The following is a 24113-nucleotide window of genomic DNA, read 5'->3' as shown; positions in this document are numbered from 1 at the left end:
GGCAGGCGGGGCGGGGCGGGGCGGGGGCTGCGGGTGCCGCCGCTCTCCTGCCGGCTGCTCTTTAACACCGCCCCGCGCACGTGTCGCGCGAGGCCGGCCGGGCGGCGGCGGCGGCGGCGGCGAAGAGCGCACGGACGGCTGCGCGGCCCGAGCTTGGCGGGCGCCGCCGCGATGCTGCGAGGCCAGCGGCGCGGGCAGCTGGGCTGGCATCGCCGGGCCGCGGGGCTGGGAGGCCTGCTGGCTTCGCTGATGCTGGCCTCTGCCTGCGCCGCGTCCTGTCGGGAGGCCTGCTGCCCCGTGGGCCCCTCGGGGCTGCGCTGCACCCGGGCAGGGACCCTGGATACCCTCCGCGGCCTGCGGGGCGCCGGGAACCTGACAGAGCTGTGAGTGTGTGGCGGGGGGGAGGGACGCGGGGGTCAGGAGGGCACAGCCCTTCCCCGAGGGCGCGCACTCACCTCTGGCTGGAGGGGCCAGGCTTGGCGGCTCTAGGAGGCTGGCACGTGTAGCCCTTGGCTGAGCTGCAGAGGCTTTAGCTGCTGCTGCTGCTGCTGCCACCACCCTGGCAAAGCCGCGCAGTCACTGTCTGGATGTCGCCCAGGATTAAGGGTAGTTGGGGTGCTTGGCTTGGGGCAGAGCAAGAGGGGAACTCGGTAGACCTGGGCTTGGTCCCGTGGTCTAGGAGCTCTTTGTGGGGTTTATTCAAGGGCCAAGTTCGGCCCCGTGGAGGAGAGGTTAGTGTGGAGAATTCGGCACGTTGTACTTTTGCCATGTCCCCTTCTTAGGGGGACGCCAGCCCCCAACCTCTTCCTCGTCATGACCAGGGTATCTATCAGGTCTTCTCTGGATTTGTGATGGAGCTGGAGTGGATGGGAGACCAGCGAGGAACCTGCTTGGTGTCTGGGCTTCCCCTTCCTTCCCACTGACCCCAAGACTTCTTAATTTGGATGTGGGAAATGAAAGCTCGTTGCCTCTCTCTCCCATCTCCCCTTTCACCGACGCCTCCCCACCTGTATCGGGGCATCAGGGCTGTTGCTGAGATTCTCCCCGCTTCCAGGTCCGGAGCTGGGAGGAACCTTCAGCTCCGCAGTACTTTGACATTCTGCAATAATTGGTTACAAAATGCTCAAGTACTTTTTAGCAGCTGGTGACACCTCTGAGAGTATTATTGACTCGAAGGGACTCGGCGTCACCGTGATGGCTGCAAATACTTGAGTATTCTGCATGCTGGTGGAGCCAGCAGCCGGCCGTGATTGGCACCGAGTTACTCGGGCATCTTGTGGTAATTAACGGAGATACTCCATCTCTTTCTAATGCCCCTAGGGAGACCAGGAGGAGAGGAGATGGCCTTGTCTCGGTCTGGCCTAGGCTCCTGCATCATGGGATGGGGCATGAGGTCTAGATGGTTGCTCCCAGGCCTGTCCATTCAAACCAGAGTCCAGGCTCCCGACTGTTCCCCTCAGCCTTCTCATTCCCCAGTGACTCCCCGGGCTCCAGGGCAGTCCAGGACGGGGGCAGTGGGCGAGCCGGGGCAGTAGAAGAGGAGGTTGGCAGGGTGGTGAGCGGAGATGTCCCCCTGGGTGGGGCCCGATCCTCCCGCCGCCTCCTGCACGGCCCTCTCCCTCCTCCCTCACCCGCATAGCTAACAAGGAGCTAATGGACTCGAATAGACAGATTGATTATGAATCCGAACAAATGAGGCGGCGTGGAACACACTGCCTGACAGCCCGTACTTACCCAGCTCTTCACATCTTACCAACTCCCTGGGTCTCTGTAGCTTGAAACCCTTGGGGCACACAACAGGGATCTGGCCTCCCCCAAAGTGGCTAGCTGCGTCTCCCTAGACTTCCAGGGTGAGGATGGACACGTCCTATTGGGGTCAAGGCTGGGATCAGGGAAGCATGGGGCGGGGGCGGGGTGCTGGGCTTGGACTGAATCTGTTTCGCGTTGCTTTTTTTTACTAAGCAGAGGTCCAAAAGAGAGGGGAAGAGTTCTGAGAACTGTTAGTGAGTCAGGGGCCCCTGCCACACACGGGGGTGGGGTGGGGTAGGGGGGTGGAGAGAGGAGAGGAAAACACGGACATGCCACTACAGGGGAGTGAGTTCACAGGAACTCCCAGATCCACAAGATAGGGCTGCAGCCACAGCCACCCCCCCCCCCAGTGCTGCTTTGCCCCCCCCCTCCTTTGATTTCAGCCTCCCTGGCTCTCAGTTCTCCCTGGTTCTCAATTCTCCCTTATCTCTGTCTCCGTGGCTCCGCGTCCTTATCTGTCTGTCCTTCCCACCAGCACGACCCAAGCGTTTCTGCTGTCAGCCTCTTCTCAGTTTTGACTCTGTTTTCCCACCCTCCTCCTCCTCCTCCACCTCACTCAGCCTCCCTGTCTCACCCCGCATCTCCATCTCTCTCCAGCCACACACTCAGACTCCATCAGGTCCATGCTCCTCTCTCCCTTCCTGAGCCCTTCACGGATTAAGGAGGGGCTGGGGGAGTCCCCAACAGCTCTGTGCTTTTGGCTGGCTTTGCAGGGGTGCTGGAGAGGGGGAGAGTAGAGGTTGCTGTGGGGGACAACCAAAGGTTTTGAGGGGACAGAGGGGGTGGGGCATATGGTGTGTGTGTGTGTGTGTGTGTGTGTGTGTGTGTGTGTGTGGTGTCAATGGACCCAGATAGTAGGCACTGAGCTGTGTTTGGGAGCACACATTGGCATGATAATTGGGGCACTGGGTGGAGTGAAAGTCCCTTTGTGAAAGTGAGTCCCAGCACGACCGACCCCCTGTTGTTGAGCGTGTGTGTGTGTGTGTGTGTGTGTGTGTGTGTGCTGGAGAGGTGGAGCCCCAAGCTGAGAACAGTGGCAGTGTGCATTGACTAACGTGTCTTCACGCCTTCTCATCTGTGTGTGCATGGGAGAAGCTTACGTGAGCTTTGTTCGTGTGTGTGTGTCCTTGGGTGAGGGTTATGAGGATGCCCCCGTGTGCTTCTGGACACTTGCGTATGTGTTGCAGGAGGCATGTGAGAGTCTGCATGCACGTAAAGGTGAGGGGGCATGCGTGCATGTAGGCCCGTGTGTGACTTGTGAGTCAGGTCAGCATGCGGGGGCATGTGCATGAATGGGTCTGGGAAATGGGTCCCTGTGTGAATGGTGCATGTGCCTGTGTGAGGGAGGCGAGTGGGTGGTGGGCATGGGGTAACTCCTTTGAGGTCCTGACCCAGCTGATCCCCCCCCCCCTGCTGACCCACCCCTCTCCCTGCAGCTACGTGGAGAACCAGCAGCAGCTGCAGCGCCTGGAATTCGGGGACTTGCAGGGCCTGGGGGAGCTGAGAAGCCTGTGAGGACTAAGGGTTGGCAGGGCGGGACTGGGCGCAGGGTGGTGGGTGGGACTGGGCGCAGGGTGGTGGGTGACCACGTGTATTGGGGTCTCGGGAAGACCTGAGAGTCTGGGAGAGCTGTGGAGGCTCAGGGATTTGAGGGGGTCCAGGTAACTGTGGAAAGTAAGGGGTGGAGAGGGGTGTGAAGCTCCACAGGGGTATCTGGTCTGGGTGGGCAGAGGGCAGAGCTTAAATTCCCCTCACCCCTCCCCTAGAACCATCGTGAAGAGTGGCCTCCGCTTCGTGGCCCCAAATGCCTTCCATTTCACTCCTCGGCTCAGTCACCTGTGAGTGGTCAGGCTGGGCGGGTGGGGGCGGGGCTGAGGGGGACCTCCAGACTTGGGGTACTGATAGGCTTTGTGCTCCTCAGGGAACTGCTTCAGGGAGGGCGGCGCTCTGATTCTCATCCAATCAGACTAGAAGCCTTGTAGCCTTCCTTCCAGGCTCTGTGCCTCAGAGACACTGCTCATAAGCGTCCCACCCAGGCTCTCTGCCTGGAGTTCATAGTGACTGAGGGGCGGGATTCTGAGTTCTGGTCAGAATTTCATCTCCTCTCCTGTGGGGCGTGCTGACCTGGCCCCCCTGGGGGATGGCATGTTCTGCCCGCTACTCCTCACCCTCCTCCTTCCTGAGAGTTACAGCTGCAGAGGACAAAGAGGGGCATGGAGTGGGTAGAAGATACAGTTCGGTCCCTGGCGGTCCCTCCCTGGGTTGGGGGCCTGTCGTCATTCACAGAGTTGGGCTGGGTCCTCGAAACTCTCAGATGGGTCCGGGGATTTAACCGCCAGAGTGATGTTGTGTTACCTAGTGTATCTACTGGCTTAAAATGTGCACTTAGGGTTGGAGATACGGCTTGGTTGGTAGAGTATTTGCCTACTATTCACAAAGCCCTGGGTTCGATCCCCTCCCCATAAGCCAGGTGTGGTGATACATGCCTATAGTCCTGACACTGGGGAGGTGGAGACAGGAGGATCAGAAGTTCCAGGTCATACACGGCTACACAGCAAGTTCCAGGCCAGCCTTTTGTCTCCACAAAACAAAAACCTTAAAAAGAAATTTTAAATGTGTATTTGGTGGCAGTGACTGCCTGTAGTCAGCCTGGGGACAGAGATGGTATGGTCCCCATTTGATGGATGAAGATCCTGGGAATTAAGCTGTTTCTTGACCGAGGTCACCTGGCTGTACATGGCGGGACAGGTGCGACACCCACCCACCCACTTCTAACCTATCTCCAAGGTGGTGGTGTTCTGGGGCCTTGTGTGAGGGTCCTATTCAACCCAGTCTCCATTAAGTCAAGGGTGGCAGGGCAAGGCGAGTGGTTAGGGCATGCCCCTCAAAGCCCAGGGTCCTGGCAGTGGCAGTGTGTTCTAGACACAAGGCCCAGAGCCCTGGCTGGGTGCTCTCTCTACCTGGGGAGCTATGACCCTAGGTCCCTCATCTCTTCCTGCTTGAAGTGCCTTTGGAGGAACAGGAAGGAAGGGGAGGGGGCCTGAGGAAGTACTCTGACATCCCTGTTTTGAGGTTAGGCAGGGAGGGGGCGGTGAGGGCTGCGGTCCTCCTCCCCTCCGCGGTGGGGAGCACAGATGGAGCCCCTTACCCCAGCTGTGGCCTCAGCACTTCGCCAGCTGGGGCTGAGGTGTGGGGGGAGGGTAGCCGGCTGTTCCCTCGGATCCCTCTCCCTGGGGTCAGTCAGGGAGGGGGTTAAGTGGGATTAACCCTTGTTGTCCCAAGGAGAAGATGATACTCAGAAAGGAGTTCCTACATTCCCACATGTCCACAGGCACAGCACGCTACTTCTCCGGGCCCGTTCCAGTTGCCTGGGCTGGGGGGTGGGGGTGGGGGGGGCAGCAGTCTCCTTCATGCTCCTGCCTCAGACTGGGTCAGAGTGAGGTCACTGGCTCAGGGCATCTGTCCTCCCACAGGAATCTGTCCTCCAATGCTTTGGAGTCCCTTTCCTGGAAAACTGTGCAGGGCCTCTCGCTACAGGACCTGTAAGTGTGTGGGCAGGGGCAGGGCCAGGGGCCAGTGCGTGTGATATGGGGCTGTGTGTGTGTGTGCGCGCGTGCATGTCTGCCGGACTCTGGGTTACTGTGTCTGTGTGGAACAGGGGAGGGGTAGGAGACAGTGTTGTGTCTGTGAGCTTGCTCTGGGGATTATGTGCATGCCTGTCATCCACTCCCCTGCATCAAGGCAGAGACTGTGGGACTGTCCTGGGCTGGGCTGGGCTGGGCTGGGCTGGTCTCGGAAGCCAGGGTGGAGGAGCAGCTGTGTGTGTGTTCAGAGACTAGGCTCAGAGCTGTGTTGAACAGACCACAGGCCCACCTGGACGCTTGAGGATGGCAGCCCGATTCCCAGTGCCCGCACTGGAAGGGAGTTACACATAAGAGTCCACGTGTGTGCGCGATGGGTACCTAAAGCCTGTGGGGCCTGGCCAGACACCCTTCTTTGTTACCAGACTTGGCTTCTCCCTTTAGAGCTGGGGGAAAGGGATGCCATGCAGGCCTCAGCTGGCATCTACAGCAGTCTGCCCTATTTGTTTTAGTAACAAAGTCTTGTTCCTGTGCTGGTTATGGGCCTGGCCCCCTTCTGCTTAGACCCCCCTGTAGCCAGCCATCTCCAGAGCACTGCCTCTCGGCTCCTCAGACCTGTTGCACCCTCTTTCCCTGACTCCTGACACCCCCTACCCAACAGGACCTTGTCGGGGAATCCACTGCACTGTTCCTGTGCCCTGTCCTGGCTCCAGCGCTGGGAGCAGGAGGGGCTGTGTGGCGTGCACACACAGGAGCTACAGGGATCAGGGCCTGGGGACCAGTTCCTCCCACTCACACACAACACCAGTTGTGGTAGGTGCTGTTGTTAGATGGGAAAGCCTAGGGTACTGCCTGGAGGGACTCGGGACAGCATTGGCAGGGCCTATGGACTCTGGAGGCCGGGCGTACTTACTGCTCAGGCTTGGGGTCATGATCAGGGTGGGACGCACAAGCCCACCCTTAGGTGCTAATAATGTCCCTCCATCCCCCGGGTGGCAGGTGTACCCACAGTGAAGATCCAGATGCCCAACGACTCTGTGGAGGTGGGGGATGACGTATTTCTCCAGTGCCAGGTGGAGGGGCAGACCCTGCAGCAGGCTGGCTGGATCCTCACAGAGCTGGAAGGGACGGCCACAGTGAAGGTGAGGAGCCGTGCAGCCCCCCAAAGGAGATGAAGATCAGGCAAAAGCAACCAAGGGGCACCCAGGGAGGCCGGAAGGACGGGGATGGCTCAGACCTCGTGCTAGCGGGGAACAACCGTGGGGAGCAGCAGGTCCTCAGGACAGGTCTACTGGACACCCCCACCTCAGGTCTGGGGCTCCGTCTTTGAGCACACTGCTGGCTGCAAGAGAGGGGGCTGGATCTCACATGCGAGACCCAGGAGGGACCTAACAGGCCATTCCTCCCATATATTCCTTTTCTAGCTTAGGAAACTGAGGCCTGGGGACAGGACAGGATCTGTGTTCCATACCCAGAGGCAATTACTAGGGCTTCTGGCGGCTCCTGGACACTCAGGAAGCAGTGTTCTCTTGGGTATGTTGCGAACACATTAGTGAAGGGCAGCTGGTTCCAGCTCCCACAGTGCATACATGTTTTTAAAACCTGTGCGTACATGTGCGTTGGCACACACGTCCATTGGCACACACGTGCATTGGCACACACGTGGAGTCAGGGCAAGCTCGGATGTCGGTCCTCACCTCCATCTTCTCTCCTTGTCTTTGCTGCTTGTCCGTGAGCTCCCAGGGGCTCTCCTGTTTCTGCCTCCCGTCCCACTTGTAAGATCACGGGAATGATAGGACCATGACGCTGAGTCCAGCTCTATGTGGGTTCTGGGGATCCAAACTCTGGCCCTCATACTTGTATGGCAAGTGCCTTACCCATGAGCTGTCCCTCCAGTCCCCACTAATTCTTGGGATAACTTTGACACACACACACACACACACACACACACACACACACTCCCTATTTCTACCTGCCTTTTGGTCCTCTTATCTGTAAACTGAAGTAGCCATGGTGGCCCTCTGACATCCTCCCTGCCTCTAGGCGTTGTTTGGCCTCTGTCTCTCTTATCTGAGCATCTTCCCAGGCCTTGCATCTTTTCTCAAGCTGGCCACAGGTCACTGACGAAGCTGCAGCGGACTTCGGAGGTCCCTGCGCCCCCCCACTCCCCAGGGTTCTGTGTGTAGCTCTGCCTGTCCTGGAACTGGCTAACACACCCCAGTTAGGGCGTGGCTTTTCTATGGAAGTTTTTAGGAAACAGATTACAGGTGTGAGTAACAGGTCAAATCCTCAAAGAGATACCAGAAACCGGGACTTCCCGAAGTTGTCTGAAGATGTCTCCACACGCGGGCATCCGACTCTCCTCTACCTGTCCCCTTTCCCTGACTCACATTCAGCAACTCTGCCCTCTGAGTGGGAGGGCCGCCCAGCAGCACTGCCCCAGGGGTCTCCAGCAATTGGAGCTGACTCCCCTTTTTACAGTGGGGGGTCCCTCATCTCATAGGTCTACTTCCTAATTTCTGAATAGACACAGCCCACTGTCAGAGCCCAGTAAAATTGTGACCAAACCTCTAAAGTTGATGGGTGGTGGGTGCACGCCTTTAATCCCAGCAGTGGGGAGGCAGAGGCAGGTGGATCTCTGAGTTTGAGGCCAGCCTGGTCTACAGAGTGAGTTCTAGACCAGCTAGGGCTACATGGTGAGACTCAGTTTCTGGGGGGCGGGGAGTAGGAAATCGGAACATTCTGCCTACTCCAACTTGTAAACAATCGCTGAACTCATCAAGATTGAGAATTCTTGAAAGGTCATCTAATTTACATGTGGTACAGCCACGGTTTCTTAGGAAGATAATCTGAGCTGGATTTGATCTTTCGGTGGCGATTCTGATGTCACTCAGTGGCATCCTTTTCCTTTGCCGAAGGAAGTCATGCTGTTGCCGAAGCTGATTCCGTAGCTGCTATGACCTGTTCACAGTCCCTTCATTTCTGACCTTCCTTGGACTGAGACTGAGTTTAATAGAACTTTGTGAGCCAGGAATGAGTTGCCAGGTTCTGCTTGGCGCTCTGAGGAGCTGATGGGGATATGGCGGCTGGAGCTCTGTGGCTGCTGTCTGGCTCCTTGGTTGCGGCCTCCCTTTTAGAGCACTATCTATCTTGAAGGTGTTGTTTGTACTTTAGATTTCTCCGACCCAGGAGCTCCTCTACAAACTGCAAAGGAGACCATTCTCTGTCACAGATCTGCTCCCCTTCCCTTCGCCGCCCCAGCCCTGCCTCCTTCCATATGGGTTCACAGGGCTCCCAAACACATCAGCTCTACCCCCCTGCCTCCTGCCTCTGTCTGCTGAAACCCTTCTGATGTCTCTTTCTTCCCTGGTCCAGAAATCTGGAGATCTGCCATCCCTGGGGCTAACCCTGGTCAATGTCACCAGTGACCTCAACAAGAAGAATGTGACGTGCTGGGCAGAGAATGATGTGGGCCGGGCTGAGGTCTCTGCCCAAGTCAGCGTCTCCTGTAAGCTCATGTGACGGCCCCTGCACCCACCCCCACTCATCTCCTCTTCCCTGAAAAGAGGGGGGGGTAGATGGGAGGAGGGCGAGTGGGCGTCTCTACAGCTGCCCCCTCCCAGCTGTTTCCAGATTCCCACGAAAACCTGATCCTGCTTGGGAAGTCCTGGAGGCTCCTCGAGGCCGGAGGGTTAGAGATGGATTTCTTTCTGGCATGCTGCCCAAGCTCGCTACCTGAGGCCCTCGGCACCAGCTGCGGCCTGGCCCCACTGCCTGGTCCTCTGTGAAGGCTTTTGTCTTCCCACCTTATTCGTTTGCGCCCCTTAGGATTGCTGTCTAGGTTTGGGAGAACCACTTGACACCTGGGGAAGCCTCCTCTAGCCCAGGAGTGAACCTCCAGCCTAGGCTGACATTTGTGCAAATTGAGCGTTGTGGGGAGAATGAACTCAGGGCTGCACTTCTAGCGAAGGAGGCTTACGTCAGTTCTGCATCCTGTTCCTGGACAAGCTTTGGTTTAATGGAGGGGGTACAGCCGTAGATAAGCATCCCTAAAGAGGGGAATTCCTCTCTGCAGTTCCTTTTTATGCTTGTTGCCTAATTTCTCCGGCTTTGCCAACGAATTATCTTTAATCTGTGTTCCAGCTCCGTTCCTCTTTTATTGTGAAATACACACAGTCACGCACACCAAGCATACCCATCATTTATTTGCTTAATTATTTAGAGACGGGGTCTGGCCAGGAAACCCAGGCAGCCCTGGAACTCATGATCCTCCTGCCTCAGCCAAGGGCTGGGATTACAGAATTGCCACACCCAGCTGGCATATGTACTTTAGGCAGGAATTACTCTTGCCAGGACTTGAGAAGACACCCTCCCTCAGTCCCAACTCTGTATTTCCATCCTGATTTTTATGCTCAACACTTCCTTGTGGGAGTAATTTTCCACAGGGGCTGGAAGTTGAGCAGTTAGGAGCATTTTCTATTGTTTAAAGGCACTGATTGCTCTTCCAGAGGGCCCAGATTGGGTTCCCAGCACCTGACACGGTGGTTCACAGCCATCTGTAACTTCAGTTCCAAGGAATCTGATGTCCTCTTCTGGCCTCCAAGGTCACCAGGTGCACATGTGGTACACGTACCTACATGCGGCAAAACACTGATAAACATAAAATAAAAGTAAATATTAAAAATAACAGTTTTCAAGCTGGGTGTGGGGTGGTGCACACCTTTTATCCCAGCATTTTAAAGGCAGAGGCAGGTAGCTCTCTGTGAGTTCGAGGCCAGCCTGGTCTACAGAGTGAGTTCCAGGACAGCTAGAGCTACACAGAGAAACCTTGTCTTGTAAAAACAAACAAACAAAAAAAGAGTAATAATAACAACAACAACATAATAATAATACTTTTCTGCATGCCTGCTTCCCTATTAGAAGAATTTCGTTTCTTTTTACACGTTATATAAATGAAAACTTACTCTATTATTTTTAACTATTTTCTTTTGTACCAACCCTCATAGTTGTGAAATCCATCTGTGGCAACAGAAGTAACTATAATTCCTTCGTGTACTACACATGTTTCATGGTATGAATGCTGCTGAGATTTCCCATAAATTTGTATGTGTTTATACACACATGTTACACATACATACTCTTTTTCTATTATTGAGGGGCTTTCTGTTTTTCAGGATTGTGACTGTCTCAAAGCCATGTTTCCTGATTATTTTTCATTCTTTCTTTTCTTTTCTTTTTTCTCCTTCAGTGCTATAAATGTCCTGGGACGGAACCCAGGACCTGCTGAGTCCTAGCCTACCAAGTGTTCTCTTACGGAGCCACCCCCTAGCGCTCTTCTCTATGTGCTTAGAGACACAAGGTCTTTCTAAGTTACTCAGGCCTTGAACGTGCACCCTTCTGCCTCCCAAGTAGCTTGGCTGGCAGGCCATCCCCACCAGGCCTGGACCGGGCTCCATGTGTGCCCCTTAAGCCTCTGAATTTTGCCTGTTTGCGGCCACGTTCGGTATCCGCTGTGACTTCCTCCCAAATATGTTTCCTAGAGAAGTTCTTGGGATCCGACGACTTGTTTTTCCCGACCCCACCCCTGATTTCCCCTTCCCCTGGCGTCCTTCCAGCCTCTTGCCCACTTCCTGTCACGTGCCCTCTTCCCACAGTCCCGGCCAGCGTGCACCTGGGCACCGCAGTGGAGCAGCATCACTGGTGTATACCCTTCTCTGTGGACGGGCAGCCGGCGCCCTCCCTGCGCTGGTTCTTCAACGGCTCCGTGCTCAACGAGACCAGCTTCATCTTCACCCAGTTCTTGGAGTCGGCGCTGACGAACGAGACCGTGCGGCACGGCTGCCTTCGCCTCAACCAGCCCACCCACGTCAACAACGGCAACTACACGCTGCTGGCGGCCAACCCCTACGGCCAGGCCGCGGCCTCCGTCATGGCTGCCTTTATGGACAACCCTTTTGAGTTCAACCCCGAGGACCCCATCCCTGGTGTGAGAGCTGCCCCGAACCCCGCCCTGCTCCTGGGAGGCGCCTGGGTAGAGATCTAGCCATCCAGGGAGGTCTGGCCTCTTGTCTGCCATGACCCTGGTTCCCAGAGCTAGAGTGCTCGGTCCTGGACAAAAGAGCTGGTGGCCAGCTCTACACTTCCCCCGTTGCCCCTCTCCCAAGCCAGGCCTGCGGAGGCCCTGAGCTGTTCCGTCTGTCCAGGCTGAGGAGAGGGTTGTGCCCTCCAGGCACCTCTTTTCCTGAGGCCCGGCAGCCTACCCCACCCCAGAAAGCACATCCTGGAGGGCGGGCAGGGCCTCACCGTTCTCCCCTCTGACTGCCTTCTCTCCTCCTTCCTGCCGCAGTCTCCTTCTCGCCAGTGGGTGAGTTGCGTGGGCTGGAGGGCAGCTGTGTTGTGTCGGAGCTGACAGGGGGCAGCTTAGCTGGGACCCTGAACTCGGGCCAGGGTGGGGAGCTCCTGGAGAAGACATGGCAGTCCCGGCCAAGGCCCACCCTTTGTGCCCTGTGTCCCCACAGACACCAACAGCACATCAAGAGACCCAGTGGAGAAGAAAGATGAGACACCTTTTGGGGTGAGTGGGGGCTGTGGAAGCTGATGGTCAGGACGTGGCATGGGGTGGCCGGCGTGGCCCCGTTGGCTGCCGTCTGCAGCTAGAGCAGGGCAGTCTGTTGTGTCCTGAGCTTGGTTAGATGCTTTCCCAGCCAGGCTGAGGTCCCGAGGGGAGCAGGCCCAGGGCTGGCGGCCTGGCTCTGGGCTCGTCTGTAGGGTGGAACTGTCAAGAGTGCAGAAGCCCTTAGGACTGACCCTGCTTCTAGGTCTCTGTGGCTGTGGGTCTAGCCGTCTCCGCGGCCCTCTTCCTCTCTGCCCTGCTCCTCGTGCTCAATAAATGTGGACAGAGAAGCAAATTTGGGATCAACCGTGAGTTGGCAGCAGAGGGCTGTCTGTCTGTCTGTCCGTCAGTCCCACTGGCTTGGTCTTTCCGCTGGCTCTTCCCATCTGTGCCCTGGGTGCGGCGTATTGTTGAGGGGTTGTCTGTGCGGCTCAGGCTGGCTGCTGCGTGCTGGGCTGGGGCCGGATCGTTTCAGAGGAGCGGCTATACGTTGATGGCTGTTGTCGGGTCTGCGGGACTCGGCTCTGTCAGGAGCCCGGGGAGTGCTTTGGTGCCAGGAGCCAGTCCACAGAGTTCCTGCTGCCTCCCTTGACTACTGTCTTGCTCTGGCGCTCCTCTTTCCCTCCTGCCGGGGAAAGAGCCAGGGAAGAGCCTGGCACTCTTCAGGCTAGTCTGGACAATGGAGATGGTACCTCGGCTGTGATGGTCCATGTTGGTGTGTCTTTTCCCCAGGCCCTGCTGTGCTGGCCCCAGAGGATGGGCTGGCCATGTCCCTACATTTCATGACACTGGGTGGCAGCTCTCTTTCCCCTACCGAGGGCAAAGTCTCCGGACTCCAGGGCCACATCATGGAGAACCCACAGTACTTCAGTGATGCCTGTGAGGAACTGTGTTTACAGTAGGCGAGTGTGAAGTGGTGTGTGTGTGTGTGTGTGTGTGTGTGTGTGTGTGTTGTGTGTGTGTCTGTGTGTGTGTCTGTGTCTGTGTCTATGTAAAGTGTCTGGGCCATCACTGTGCTGACCCAGGACGCTCCCCACCTACCTCAAAGTCTAGCCTGACTCCTGGCCCCAACTCTGTTTAGGGCCTTCTCTCCCATACTGGACTCTCCCTGGCCAGATCCTCCCACCCACCCACACCCCATTTCCTGTGGCCGCACTGCCCTTTACCACTGCCCCATCCTGCCCACGCCAGGGCCGCCTTCTGACTTTGCAAGCCCCTCCCAGGTGTCCATCACATCAAGCGCCGGGACATTGTACTCAAGTGGGAGCTAGGAGAGGGAGCCTTTGGAAAGGTCTTCCTTGCTGAATGCTACAACCTTCTGAATGAGCAGGACAAGATGCTGGTGGCTGTCAAGGTGAGACCAGGGGCCTGGGAGGGATTGCTGGCCCGTGTCCCTCAGAGGACCATCGTGTCAGGTTGGGGGCGGTATTTGAACGGAGTAAGACTTGAGATGGGCTTGGGGCCCCTCCAGTTCCGTCCCCATTCCTTCCCCCAGGCCCTGAAGGAGGCGTCCGAGAGTGCCCGGCAGGACTTCCAGCGTGAGGCCGAGCTTCTCACCATGCTACAGCACCAGCACATTGTACGCTTCTTCGGAGTCTGCACGGAGGGCCGCCCGTTGCTCATGGTCTTTGAGTACATGCGTCACGGGGACCTCAACCGTTTCCTCCGGTACGAGGACCCAGCCCCCGGCTCAGTCCTTGGTCCCTTCCCTGTAGAATACCTTTGCTTGTCTGCCTGGTTAAGGAGGGGCGGCACCAGGAAGGGGTCAGGAAGGCACAGTTCCCACCCCCAGGGAAGTAGAGGGGGCAGGTGAGTGAAGGTGGGTCTGTCTGTAGGACAGCCGCTAGAGGCCGGAGCTCTGAGCTTTGGGACCATGGTTCTGTAAGAGTGTATGTGCATTTGTATGCATAGGGGCCAGGCCTGCAGGGAGATGTGGCATGAAGGATGGTGACCCCAAGCAGCCACCAGGACCCTTCTGTGTTCTGTGTGCTTGTATAGTGCTGTATTTTTCAGTCTCCAAGCATATAAGCGATGTACATTTGAAGGGGGTCCCACAAAACGCACTTCTTCGGCTTTGGGTGGAACAACTCTGATGCTCGGTAGTTGATAGTTGTAGTCACTTTGAGAAATGTGTGACTTCACAAGAAGGCTTAGGGGGTGACCAGACCCGCCCGGGGGCACACAGGAAGTGAAGGACCAGGCAGAGTTAGATAGTGGGAGCATCAGGGTCCAGAATCAGCCACCATGTCTGTGAACCTTCCTTTCTGGCCAAGAGCACACACACACCAGGGGGATGAAGATCGAGAAGGCTTCCCGGAGGAAGGGCATTAAAACCAAGACTCCATTCAAGAGGCAGAGGAGTAAGCCAGGGAAGGAGGCTGGGCCAGGAGACAGCGTAGCTGGGAGGGAGGTCCCATGTGTCAGTCGGAGGAAGCCGTGGTCCTGGGTGAGAAAGCACTGTGCAGCTGATGCTCGTGCTGATGATGTCCCAGCAGCTCTAGGGAGTGAAGAAGGCACATGTGTGCCGTCGATACGACTTAGCTACGAGAGACCCTGAGGAGGAGTGTACCCCGAGACAGTGTAGCCCTGTAGGGGCACTGGGTGGCTCAGGCGAGCCAGCCCTAAGATGCATGGAGGTGGACCGGCTTTGGAGCCAGCGTCCAGGGAAGGCTGCGGAGAGCCAGAGAGATGTCATCAGATGGGGCCCAGGCTGTGTGAGGAGCAGCTGGTGATCCTCCTTGAAGCACCGGGCGGGAAGGAGAGAATCTGAGGCGAGCCTGGGAGGCCTTGGGCAGGGGGCTTGGGTCTTTGTGTTCCCAGCTTTCTCTGATGACACGCGGGACCTCCCTCCCAGCTACGCTGCCTCCTGGCCCAGCCTCCTGACTGGAGTCACAGTTTTAATGCCCCTTCTTCCAGGAAGCCTTCTCGGTCTCTCTCCCCTGGCATGTGCTCACTCATACTCCACTCTCTACTCCATGCCTTGGTCTCAGAGGGTTCGGCAAACGCTTGGCAAGTTGGAAAAGGCATTGCTAGCAAAGCAACCAACCAGTAGGAAGAAAGGCTAGGAAGGGGAAGTATTTGGGCAGTGGCACCAAGTGATCAGGACAGCCGGGACTTGGGGGCGGTGGGGCACCCTGGAAACCTTTGCAAGGGAAAACCATCCAAGGAACAGCTGGGCACTAAGGACAAAAGTGGGGGACGCTGACAGGAGATTCAGGGGGGACTCAAGTGGCTGGCCTGGAGCTGGGGAGGCTCCCTTCGTGGGGCAGAGCGGGCTGGGGGCAGAAACAGCTCGGCTTGGCAAGGCTGTGCCTGGGCGCTGACAGCAGTAATGGGAACTAGGGGCAGCTGGAGGCTGGGACTGAGTTCCTCCAGGGATTGTGGAGTTAGTATCCTTGGGGGTGGGGGGCTTGGTCATGGAGAAAGACAACTCTGTTCTCCCCTTACCCCGACTCTCGAGACAGCTGCCTCCTCCTTCCTTTCCTCCATGTTTGCCCCTGGTCTCTCCCTTCATTACACCCAGTTCCAGGAATCCCTGCACAGCTCCTGGGGCTCTGTCCTCCAGGCTCCCCCCTCCCCTCTCCTCTCTCCTCCTCTCTCTTAGCTTCTCCCTCTCCCTGTCTTTCTCAGGTCCCATGGACCTGATGCAAAGCTGCTGGCTGGTGGTGAGGATGTGGCTCCTGGTCCACTGGGCCTTGGGCAGCTGCTGGCTGTGGCTAGCCAGGTGGCTGCAGGTATGGTGTACCTGGCCAGCCTGCACTTTGTGCACCGGGACCTGGCCACACGCAACTGTCTGGTGGGTCAGGGGCTAGTGGTCAAGATCGGAGACTTTGGCATGAGCAGGGACATCTACAGCACAGACTATTACCGCGTAAGGGTCCCTAAACCCTCCCCCGGCATCCATACTGTGCACGCCCTGACTTGGGGCGTAAGATCCTGCACTGGCCAGCTTGCCCTCTTCTTCCTCCAGTAGCGTGGCCTCCGGCCTCCGGCCTCCCATCCCTCCCAGCACCCCAGCCCTGGGTGGGAAACTGTCTTATCGTCTGGTCCCTCAGCCCTGGTCCTGCACACCTTCTGTCTGTTTAATGTGGTGGGATGGCTCTGTGGTCGCCCCCGCTGGAGGTGACTGCAGTGCATCTCGGCAGGTGGGGGGTCGGACCATGCTGCCCATCCGCTGGATGCCACCCGAGAGCATCCTCTACCGCAAGTTCAGCACGGAGAGCGATGTGTGGAGCTTTGGGGTGGTGCTCTGGGAGATCTTCACCTACGGAAAACAGCCCTGGTACCAGCTCTCCAACACCGAGGTCAGCCCTGCCGGGAATCCTGGGGTCCCCCCCCCCGTGCATTCCCCTCAGCCCCCTCCCTGCTTCCTTTCTCCCTCCCTTGGTCCTTCTCTTGCTCAGCCGGCTCCTGGTGGGCCCTTAGAGATCGTGGTGGCTAGAGTCCAGGCCGTGCCTGTGTGTGCTTTATAGGTCACAGCGGGCAGTCACAGGGCAGAGCAGAGGGTGGGAGAGCGGTCCTGATATAGAACAGCAGGGAGGCTGGAGGTTGGATGGGGAAGGACGTCCCTGCCTCCCCTGCCCTCTGGCTGGCCACAGAGCAGACCCCAGGTATTCTGTCTCCCAGCGGCTCCCCAAGCCTCCTCCTTGGCTCACAGCTGTCAGTTTCCATTTCTCCGTCTAATGCAGTCTGTTCCCCCGAGGCTGGTGGGGTGGGGGAGAGGGTTATAGATTTTAATTTTCTCAAGCACTGAGAGAAGGAATGGAATTAGTGCTGCCCATAATCTAAGTCCTCTAATGGGGATGGGGAGAAGGGGGGAGAGACTCCAGGCGGCTCCTCCAACCATCTCGCTGTCACTGTCTCTGTTAGATCCTGTAGCCACCCAGCAGCCCTTCCTGGAGTCTGGCTGTGATCTTCATGGCTACAGTCTCTTTCCACTACATCCCCTCAGAGCGGTGCCCACAAAGGGAGAAGCAAGGGTGGCCTCTGCTTTAAGCCGAAACAGCCACCCACCCACCCCCACCCCCCGCCTCCAAAGGCTATGGCTGTGGTCCCACACTGCTCTTTTCTTGTGCAGCTGGGAGGTGGAGGCTGAGGCCGAGGTTGACGGTCTTGGCCATGTCATGACCTCCCTCTCTTCACCCCGCCCGGCAAGTGGTCTTTGGGTGTGACACTAGCCTTCTGGAGGCAATCCTTAATCATTCCTACTTTCCAGAGTCGGAGCAGGAAGGAGCCACAGAGTTTGCGGGGTATGGTAGAGGCAGCCAGCCAGGACCCATCTGTGGGAGAGCCTGTGACCTCCACGCCCTGGAGCCCCCAGTTCACTCTCCTCTCTGTCTCTCCTGTGGCACAGGCGATCGAGTGCATCACGCAGGGTCGGGAGCTGGAGCGGCCGCGGGCCTGCCCTCCTGACGTCTACGCCATCATGCGCGGCTGCTGGCAGCGTGAACCTCAGCAACGCCACAGCATGAAGGATGTGCACGCCCGTCTGCAGGCCCTGGCACAGGCACCCCCCAGTTATCTGGATGTCCTGGGCTAGGAGCCGAGCCTGGCTGTCAGGCCACCCTCAGGTCCCTCAGCACCCAGCAGCTACCACACTCAGGCCTCTCACCCTCAGCATGTGGAGGGGACTGGCAGGCTGGGAGTGGCGGGTAGCCACGCTTCACGGCCAGCCAGCATCCACCATGATAGCAATTATATTTATTATCCCTGGCTGTGTTTCTTGCCCGTTCTTGGGGAGAAGGGCTTTGGGGGCTTGGTAGAGGCTGGGCTCTGTCTCTGGAGTCCGTTCTCGTGCTGGTCCCTTTGGTTGCTTGCCGCCCTGCTCTGCGCGGCTGTCCTTCCGCTTTATCGTCACCCCTCACCTGGCGACGGTCTCTCCGCACGCTCACTGTGTCTGGATTTCGGGAAGGCTGATGCCGGGGATGGGGGGTTGGGCCCCTGGGGATGGTATCCGCTGCTGGTGGGGGTAGAGAGAGCAGGCACACATTAGAGCAACTGAACAAGACAGAAAGACACCTCTCTCTCTCTCTCTCTCTCTCTCTCTCTCTCTCTCTCTCTCTCTCTCTCTCTCTCTCGTGTGTGTGTGTGTGTGTGTGTGTGTGTGTGTGTGTGTGTAAATGTGGCTATAGCCACAGGGGTAAGGATTAAAGGAGCAGAGCCATGGCACACACCTTTAACCCCAGCTACTCAGGAGGCCGAGTGCAGCAGGAAAATCTCACATTCAGGGGTCTCCCTGGGCTTCGGAGTCAGTTCAAGAACGGCCTGGGCAACTTAGGGAGACCCAGTCTCAAAACAAGAAGTAAAAAGAGGGCTGGGAAATAGCTCAGTGGTAGACCCCCTTGCCTGGTGTGTGTGAGGTCCTGGGTTCAAATCCCGGTACTGTGTGGGGAGGGTGGGGATGGGGGAGAGCCTGGAGATGGAGGGTCGGGACCCCATTCCTTCCCATGTTTCCCTTCTTGGTCCTGCTGCTTCGAGATTAATACTTGGAGGTGGGGCTTGGGCCAGGAGACTTCCTGAGAATAGACCTCTGGTGCTGTCCTGTCCCACTCCTGGGGCAGATGGGGGTCTACCTTCCTTTGTGGCCTTAGCTGCAGGGCCTGAGGCTTCTGTCACATTCACATCCCCAAACTCGACCACATCCGGGGAGCAGAGCCAGGTGCTCTCCTAGTCACTGCAGAGACTTGTCTCTGCCCTGGAGCTGGAGCAGCGGCCACCGCGTTTCAGCCACCAGCCATCACTTCCCATCACCTGCTGGGCTCCTGCAATATCACAGCTCCTGGGGCGAGTGATGGCTGTCTCCTGTCCCTGGGTGACCAGTTCCCTGCCTTGTCCCCGTGATTCAATCTGTTCTTATCGCCCTGGGCCGGGCCCTGCAGTGTGTCTGCCTCTTGTCCAGGCTGGTTCCAGCTAATGGAGGGCTAGCCCAGGGCGGCAGGCTGATTGATGGGGGGGTCTGGTCCCCAGGGCCCTCGTTGGCAGGCTTTCCTTTCCTGCCTTGGGATAGGCAGTGCTGTTTCACCCTAGAAGGGGGACAGAGTGGAGGCATCAGATCTGGCAGGTGAAGCCGTGGACGAGAGCTACAGATATTGCAGCTAAGAGAGTACAGAGGAAGGAACAAAGAGAGACAGAGAGACGGGGACACAAAGGGACAGGGTGACAGGAGCACATGGGCACAGGAGGGCGGCGGCCGGCAGAGTCCTAAGAGCCCAGGACTCCTACAGGCTTTGCCTGGTCCTTTCTCTCACTCCTGTTTGATCCTGTGTGGCTGGCCGTGGAGGGCGAGGAGTGGGTACTAGCAGACCTGGAGGCCCTGCTGGGGACACAGAGCTCTGAGGTTTGCTGCACTGAGCAGGATTGGGTAGGGCTCGGAGTCCAGAGAGCAGAAAAGACCTGAAAAGCCTATGAGCTATTTCCAGTGTTGATTATGTGGCATGGGAGATGCCTGAACCCCACTGGAGGATGACGGGAGAAGCTGAACAGAAGGGGTGCAGAGTTCTGGGAGTGTGGCTTGGGCAAGGGGAACCTTCTGGGAAAGTGGCAGAGAGATCTGGGAATAGAGATGAGTACCAGTCCTTCAGGTAACCGGGCTTGAAGCTTTGCACTGGGATGTGGGAGTCTGTGGGAGCCCAGCTCTGACCTGCTCCCACCTTTTGAAGGGTTCTTAGGTGGAGGAGAGAGGAATTAAGAAATGATAGAGAGACCTAGATGATGAGAAGAAAGACAGAGACACAGGATAGCTTCGGGAGGGCCTGGGTCAATACCCAACAGCCTCGTCCTTTATTCAGAAGAGCTTTTTATAATATGCCAAGGGGAGAGGCAAAAGACCTCCCCCTTGCTAGATCAAAGCACACCATACAGCCAAGTACACCATACCTTCCAAACACCTAGTACCCACGCACGTGGTCAAATCATCTCCTTATGCTGCCCTGCTGGGTAGAGCAAGCTCAGATTCTCTGACCCAGAGTAAGGTCTCACTAGATAGTCTCTGTGGGCTCCCACCCTGGGGCAAGAAGGGACTGTACCCTTGGTCTGCTAGTGGCCTCCTCCTCAATGGATATCCAGACACGTGCACACAGCACCCCGACCACCTAGGGCGCCTAGCTGGCCTGAATGGAGGCTTGTGCATGGGAAGCACATACAAAAAGCACTCCTTCCGCTGCTGCCGGGTCCCACTGCCATTACCGCTGTCCTTGTCCCACTGTGGCCCCTGCCCCCTCTCTGTTAATTACCTCCTGGCTGTGCCAAGTCCATTAGCTGCCCTCAGTCCCAGGGGCTGAGCACCAGTTGAGATGGATAGCTATAAGGAGATGGGTGGAATGGGGCCCTGGGGATTTTGGGGGGCTTGAGATTGAGACAGCAACCTGGGGCCATAGGATAGTGTTATCCCCCCCTCGACTCCCTTTTCAGACCAGAGCCTTGCTGGCTGGAAGGAGGCTCCGAGAGGCTGGGGTGCTGTGGAGCGCTGAGCACAGGAACCAGGTTCCCCTCAGTCACTCTCGCTCTCGAGAGGAGGACCAAGTGTTGGTCAAGGAAGTGAGCGTCTTGGGTCTCCTGCCCCGGGACAGGCCTCTGAGGAACATGGGGTTCTCCTGCTCCCTCAGATCTGGATTCTCAGAAGGAGGCTAGGATAGCTGTCAGATTTCCAGGACCCTGCAGACAGGTTTCTAGGGCTGCTTGGGAGGGTACCCCACCTTGCCCGAGTCCCCTCAGACTGAGGATAGGTCCTAGCTGACTGCCCAGGCCCTGGGGCTGAACGTAGCGGCGGGAGGGAGCTTGCCATGTTCCTGTGTGGCCCTGGACTGGCTGCTCAGTGCTGGCAGAAGCAGGGCAGTCGCTAGAGAAGCCAGGACTTGGGGACCCTGGGTTCTGGCCTCCTGTGTCGCTGATGTGCCAGGCTGCCCAGGCGCCTCCAGCAGGGTGTGCATTGGCCGCGTGTTCTGAATTATTTCCCCAGACCGTCTTTCTGCCCCCCTCTGAGCTGTAAAGAATGGAGAGTTGCCAGCAGTGAGGGCTGGAGTGGGGAGAGACGACAAGCCGAGGCCATAGCAGCAGGAACCAGCCAGTAGAGGCCAGGAGGGGAAGAGGCAGCAGCCAGGAGCCCTGGGACCCGGCAGGGCAGAGCCCCTGAGATAGTCTGCAGTTTCTTTGCCTGGAATCCAGGCCCCGATCAGAGGATCAGAGTGCTTGTCACCCATGGCCCACTAAGCTGAGTCCTTCCGCTCCTTACTGGGTTATGTGCCCTGGTAGGTAAACTTCTAGACTCTAGAGCTTAGTTCTGCCGTTGACTAGTGTGATGTCACCCGGCATTTCTGTACCTTAGTGTCTTCTGCTAAGTGGGGATAGACAATAACAGCAGAGCGCCCCCCCCACCCCCGGGATGCCGGGAGGCTGAGACCCACATGTAAAGCTCTCCCAAGGGGGCCCGGCCTCCAGCCGGTGCCCAGGAGAGACTGTTCTTAGGTCAGTGTTCTTTCCTGCTCATTTCTTCTCTCTTCCTTCTTCTTCTCTCTAGCCTGTCTCAGGCCTTGGGGACCCAGGTGGGGCCCTACTAGTATTCAGGATGGTAATCTGTCCTATCCTGCTAATACTCAGGATGGCAATCTGTCCTATCCTGCTAGTACTCAGGATGGCAATCTGTCCCATCCTGAGTGGGAGCAGGTATCCTGGGGACTGCAGTGGTTGAGAAGGGATGCTTTTGACCCCAGTCCCAACCCTCCCCCACACCTGCAGTCGCTTCAGAGTGGAGTGTGTGAGGCGTGGAGGGCTGTGGCCCTCCTCTAATGCCCCTCTCTTGCTGTGTGGAGGACAGGGCCAAGGCCCATGCCCGCTGTCTTCTTAGCCCCAACCCTCAAACTCCCTGGCTGTCCTAGCAGGGATGTCTCTCCTGACTTGTCTGTTTGGGCGACCTGGGGGACAGGATAGGGACCTTGGTACCTTGTGACAGGCGATTCTGGGTTATGGCCCCTTACTGGCCGGGTCAGGTCTCTGGCAGTCACTTAGAGATGTCGGACTGGAAAATGTACTAAGACTTTGCTCCCTTTCCCTGTATCTTGCTGTTCCAAGTGTCCGGAAGCCCTTCTTGCAGTCTACCTTTGTGCCTCTCACTTGGATTTGAAGGGGTTACTCAGCTCCGGGCCTGCCCACGGCAGGTCTCAGCTGCCTGGGGCCTGTGGTCAGGGCTAATGCAAGCGAGAAGTGGAGGACAAGAAGGATAAAGTTATTAGTGTCTTCATCTTTGAGGGATATTGATTGCTGGGTCTCCAGGCCCATTTGGTCTTATAATGGGGTGCATGGAGGTGTTGGGAGGGGCACAGAAAGATCCCACGTAGCCCCCACCCCTCCTTCTGGGATGGCGGCCACACAAGGTCTGGTCCAAGGATGACAGTAGAGGAAGGATTTGTGAGTGAGAGATGGGGACCTAGGAAAGCTGAGGAGGGGCTCAGGTCTTGGTGCTCTTGGACTGTTTTGTGTGCATGCGAGAGAGAGTGTGAGCACACTTAGAGCTGCTGAAGAGATCTGGGGGAGGGGTCCTGGTCCGTCCTGAGCCCTTACCTGCCCCCCAGGCAGCTATTGAGAGCAGGCTCTTCCCATGGGATGGGGGAGTAACTTTGGCCTTGTGTGTCCAGCTTCCTGTCTGCATGGGACGCCCTGTGAGATGGATGTGGGCCGGAAGGGCTTAGGGATCAGGCCTACCTCCTCCAGGCAGGCCCTCCCTGTTGGGTGTCCGCTGGAGGCTGAGAGAGAGGGAGGTACCGAGGGTAAGATGGTGGCCACAGAAGCAAACTTTTCCCTCCCAGCCTCCCTTTAACCCGGATGAGAAGGGCCTGGTACTCCTCTGCTCAGGGACCCCCAGGCTCACTTCTCCTTCCCAGAGGAGCTGGCTTCCCCTCTTCTGGGGTGGGAGAGGAGGTAATTAATGACGGGAGGCTGGACAGTGAATGTTCAGGGCTAATGTTGGTATTAATCAGGAGCTGGTCCCCAGTCCCCAGTGAAGGATCAGGTTCAGCTGGGCCAGTGTGTGTGTGTGCGTGTGTGCGTGTGTGCGTGTGTGCGTGTGTGCGTGTGTGTGTGTGTGTGTGTGTGTGTGTGTGTGTGTGTGTGTGCCCCGCGGTGGGGCAGCAGGAACTCCTGACTCCTTCCTCAGTTTCCTGTCCCCTCCACAGTGCCTCCACTTAACCCTTAACCCTCCTACTCCTTGCCATGACTTTCCTGGAACTCCCTCCTGGTGTATCCTGACCCTCCTGTTGAGGAAGTGGCCGATTTCTCCTCAAGTTCAAGTCTGTCTCTGGATGTAGGTGGGGGTGAAGCAGGTCATCCTTCCTTCCATGGCCCCTCACTAGCCCTTCCTGCAGACAGGCACATTAGGTGACGCCCAGGCTGCCTGTCCAGCTAATTGCCTTTCAACCTTCCCCCTCATCACCAGGGTGCCCCCCCACAAGCTCCATTAGCCCCCCCTTTCCCCGATAGCCCCTAAATCAGCCCCAATTATTCATGCAGGGGGTGTGCTGGGCTGGGCTGTGATTGCAGCTGGAGTGGGTGGGGGGCGAAGACGGAGATCTGATCTGAGTGCCAGGCAAGCTGGCGGGAGGCAGAGGCGGCAGAGCAGGGACAGGAGGGGCTGGAACCTGGGGGCAGATGCAGAACGGTGGCCATCTTGGGGGCACGAATCTGGAAGTCTGAAGTGCGTGTGTCGGGGTGGGGGTGGGGGCAGACTGAGAAGTGGGCATTTGACCTCAGGAGGCTTCGGGGAATCGGCTGGCACGCCTCTGCAAGGGTGACGCTTACTCTGCCCGTCAGCAGTTGTAACCAGGTGTTCATGAGGGACAGGCTGGGAAGGAGAGTGGGCAGCAGCAGGCTTCTTCCTTCCTGAGAGGCCCCTCTGCTCCTTGTAAGGCCAGGCTGGTCAGGACCTACGCGATGCAAGCTGGGTATCAGAGGTCCTCTCCTTTGTGTTTGCTGTCACATCTCTGGAGCCCCGAGAACACAGCTGTGTGCTAGGAGGGTGGTCCTTCATCCCTGGGAGCTGAGCTGAGTGAGAAGACAGTGAGACAGCCTGGTCCCCACTCACGGCGTCCTCTCGGAGCTCTGTCAGGGAGCCTTCTCTGGGA

General features: G+C 57.6%; 1 protein-coding gene across 3 annotated transcripts; it reads left to right on the top strand.

Annotated features, from left to right (window-relative positions):
- Nucleotides 1-156: 156 nt before the first annotated feature.
- On the top strand, nt 157-17715 carry Ntrk1 (neurotrophic receptor tyrosine kinase 1). Of its 3 annotated transcripts, XM_028857661.2 has the most exons (17): nt 157-383; nt 3246-3320; nt 3576-3647; nt 5283-5351; nt 6052-6203; nt 6390-6532; nt 8766-8898; nt 11045-11374; nt 11737-11754; nt 11909-11964; nt 12209-12311; nt 12736-12882; nt 13227-13357; nt 13499-13671; nt 15634-15874; nt 16149-16307; nt 17357-17715. In XM_028857661.2, the coding sequence occupies exons 1-17, from the start codon at nt 172-174 to the stop codon at nt 17540-17542; spliced, it is 2400 nt and encodes a 799-aa protein (XP_028713494.1). In that variant the 5' UTR covers nt 157-171; the 3' UTR covers nt 17543-17715. The 3 variants fall into 3 exon arrangements, with proteins under 3 accessions (XP_028713494.1, XP_037062653.1, XP_037062654.1); XM_037206758.1 differs by lacking the exon at nt 11737-11754; XM_037206759.1 differs by lacking the exon at nt 15634-15874.
- The last annotated feature ends 6398 nt before the right edge of the window (nt 17716-24113 follow it).

The sequence above is a fragment of the Peromyscus leucopus genome, chromosome 6, assembly GCF_004664715.2.
Source record: "Peromyscus leucopus breed LL Stock chromosome 6, UCI_PerLeu_2.1, whole genome shotgun sequence".
Classification (NCBI taxonomy): Eukaryota; Metazoa; Chordata; class Mammalia; order Rodentia; family Cricetidae; genus Peromyscus; species Peromyscus leucopus.
This window is presented reverse-complemented; position numbering and strand designations above follow the sequence as displayed.

Excerpts from the sequence above, each read along its gene's own strand:
- Ntrk1 (XM_028857661.2), top strand. The coding sequence starts at position 172 with ATGCTGCGAGGCCAGCGGCGCGGGCAGCTGGGCTGGCATCGCCGGGCC. Across the intron at positions 3,321-3,575 it reads CTGGGGGAGCTGAGAAGCCT|AACCATCGTGAAGAGTGGCC; the intron begins GTGAGGACTAAG and ends CCCCTCCCCTAG. Across the intron at positions 5,352-6,051 it reads GGCCTCTCGCTACAGGACCT|GACCTTGTCGGGGAATCCAC; the intron begins GTAAGTGTGTGG and ends CCTACCCAACAG.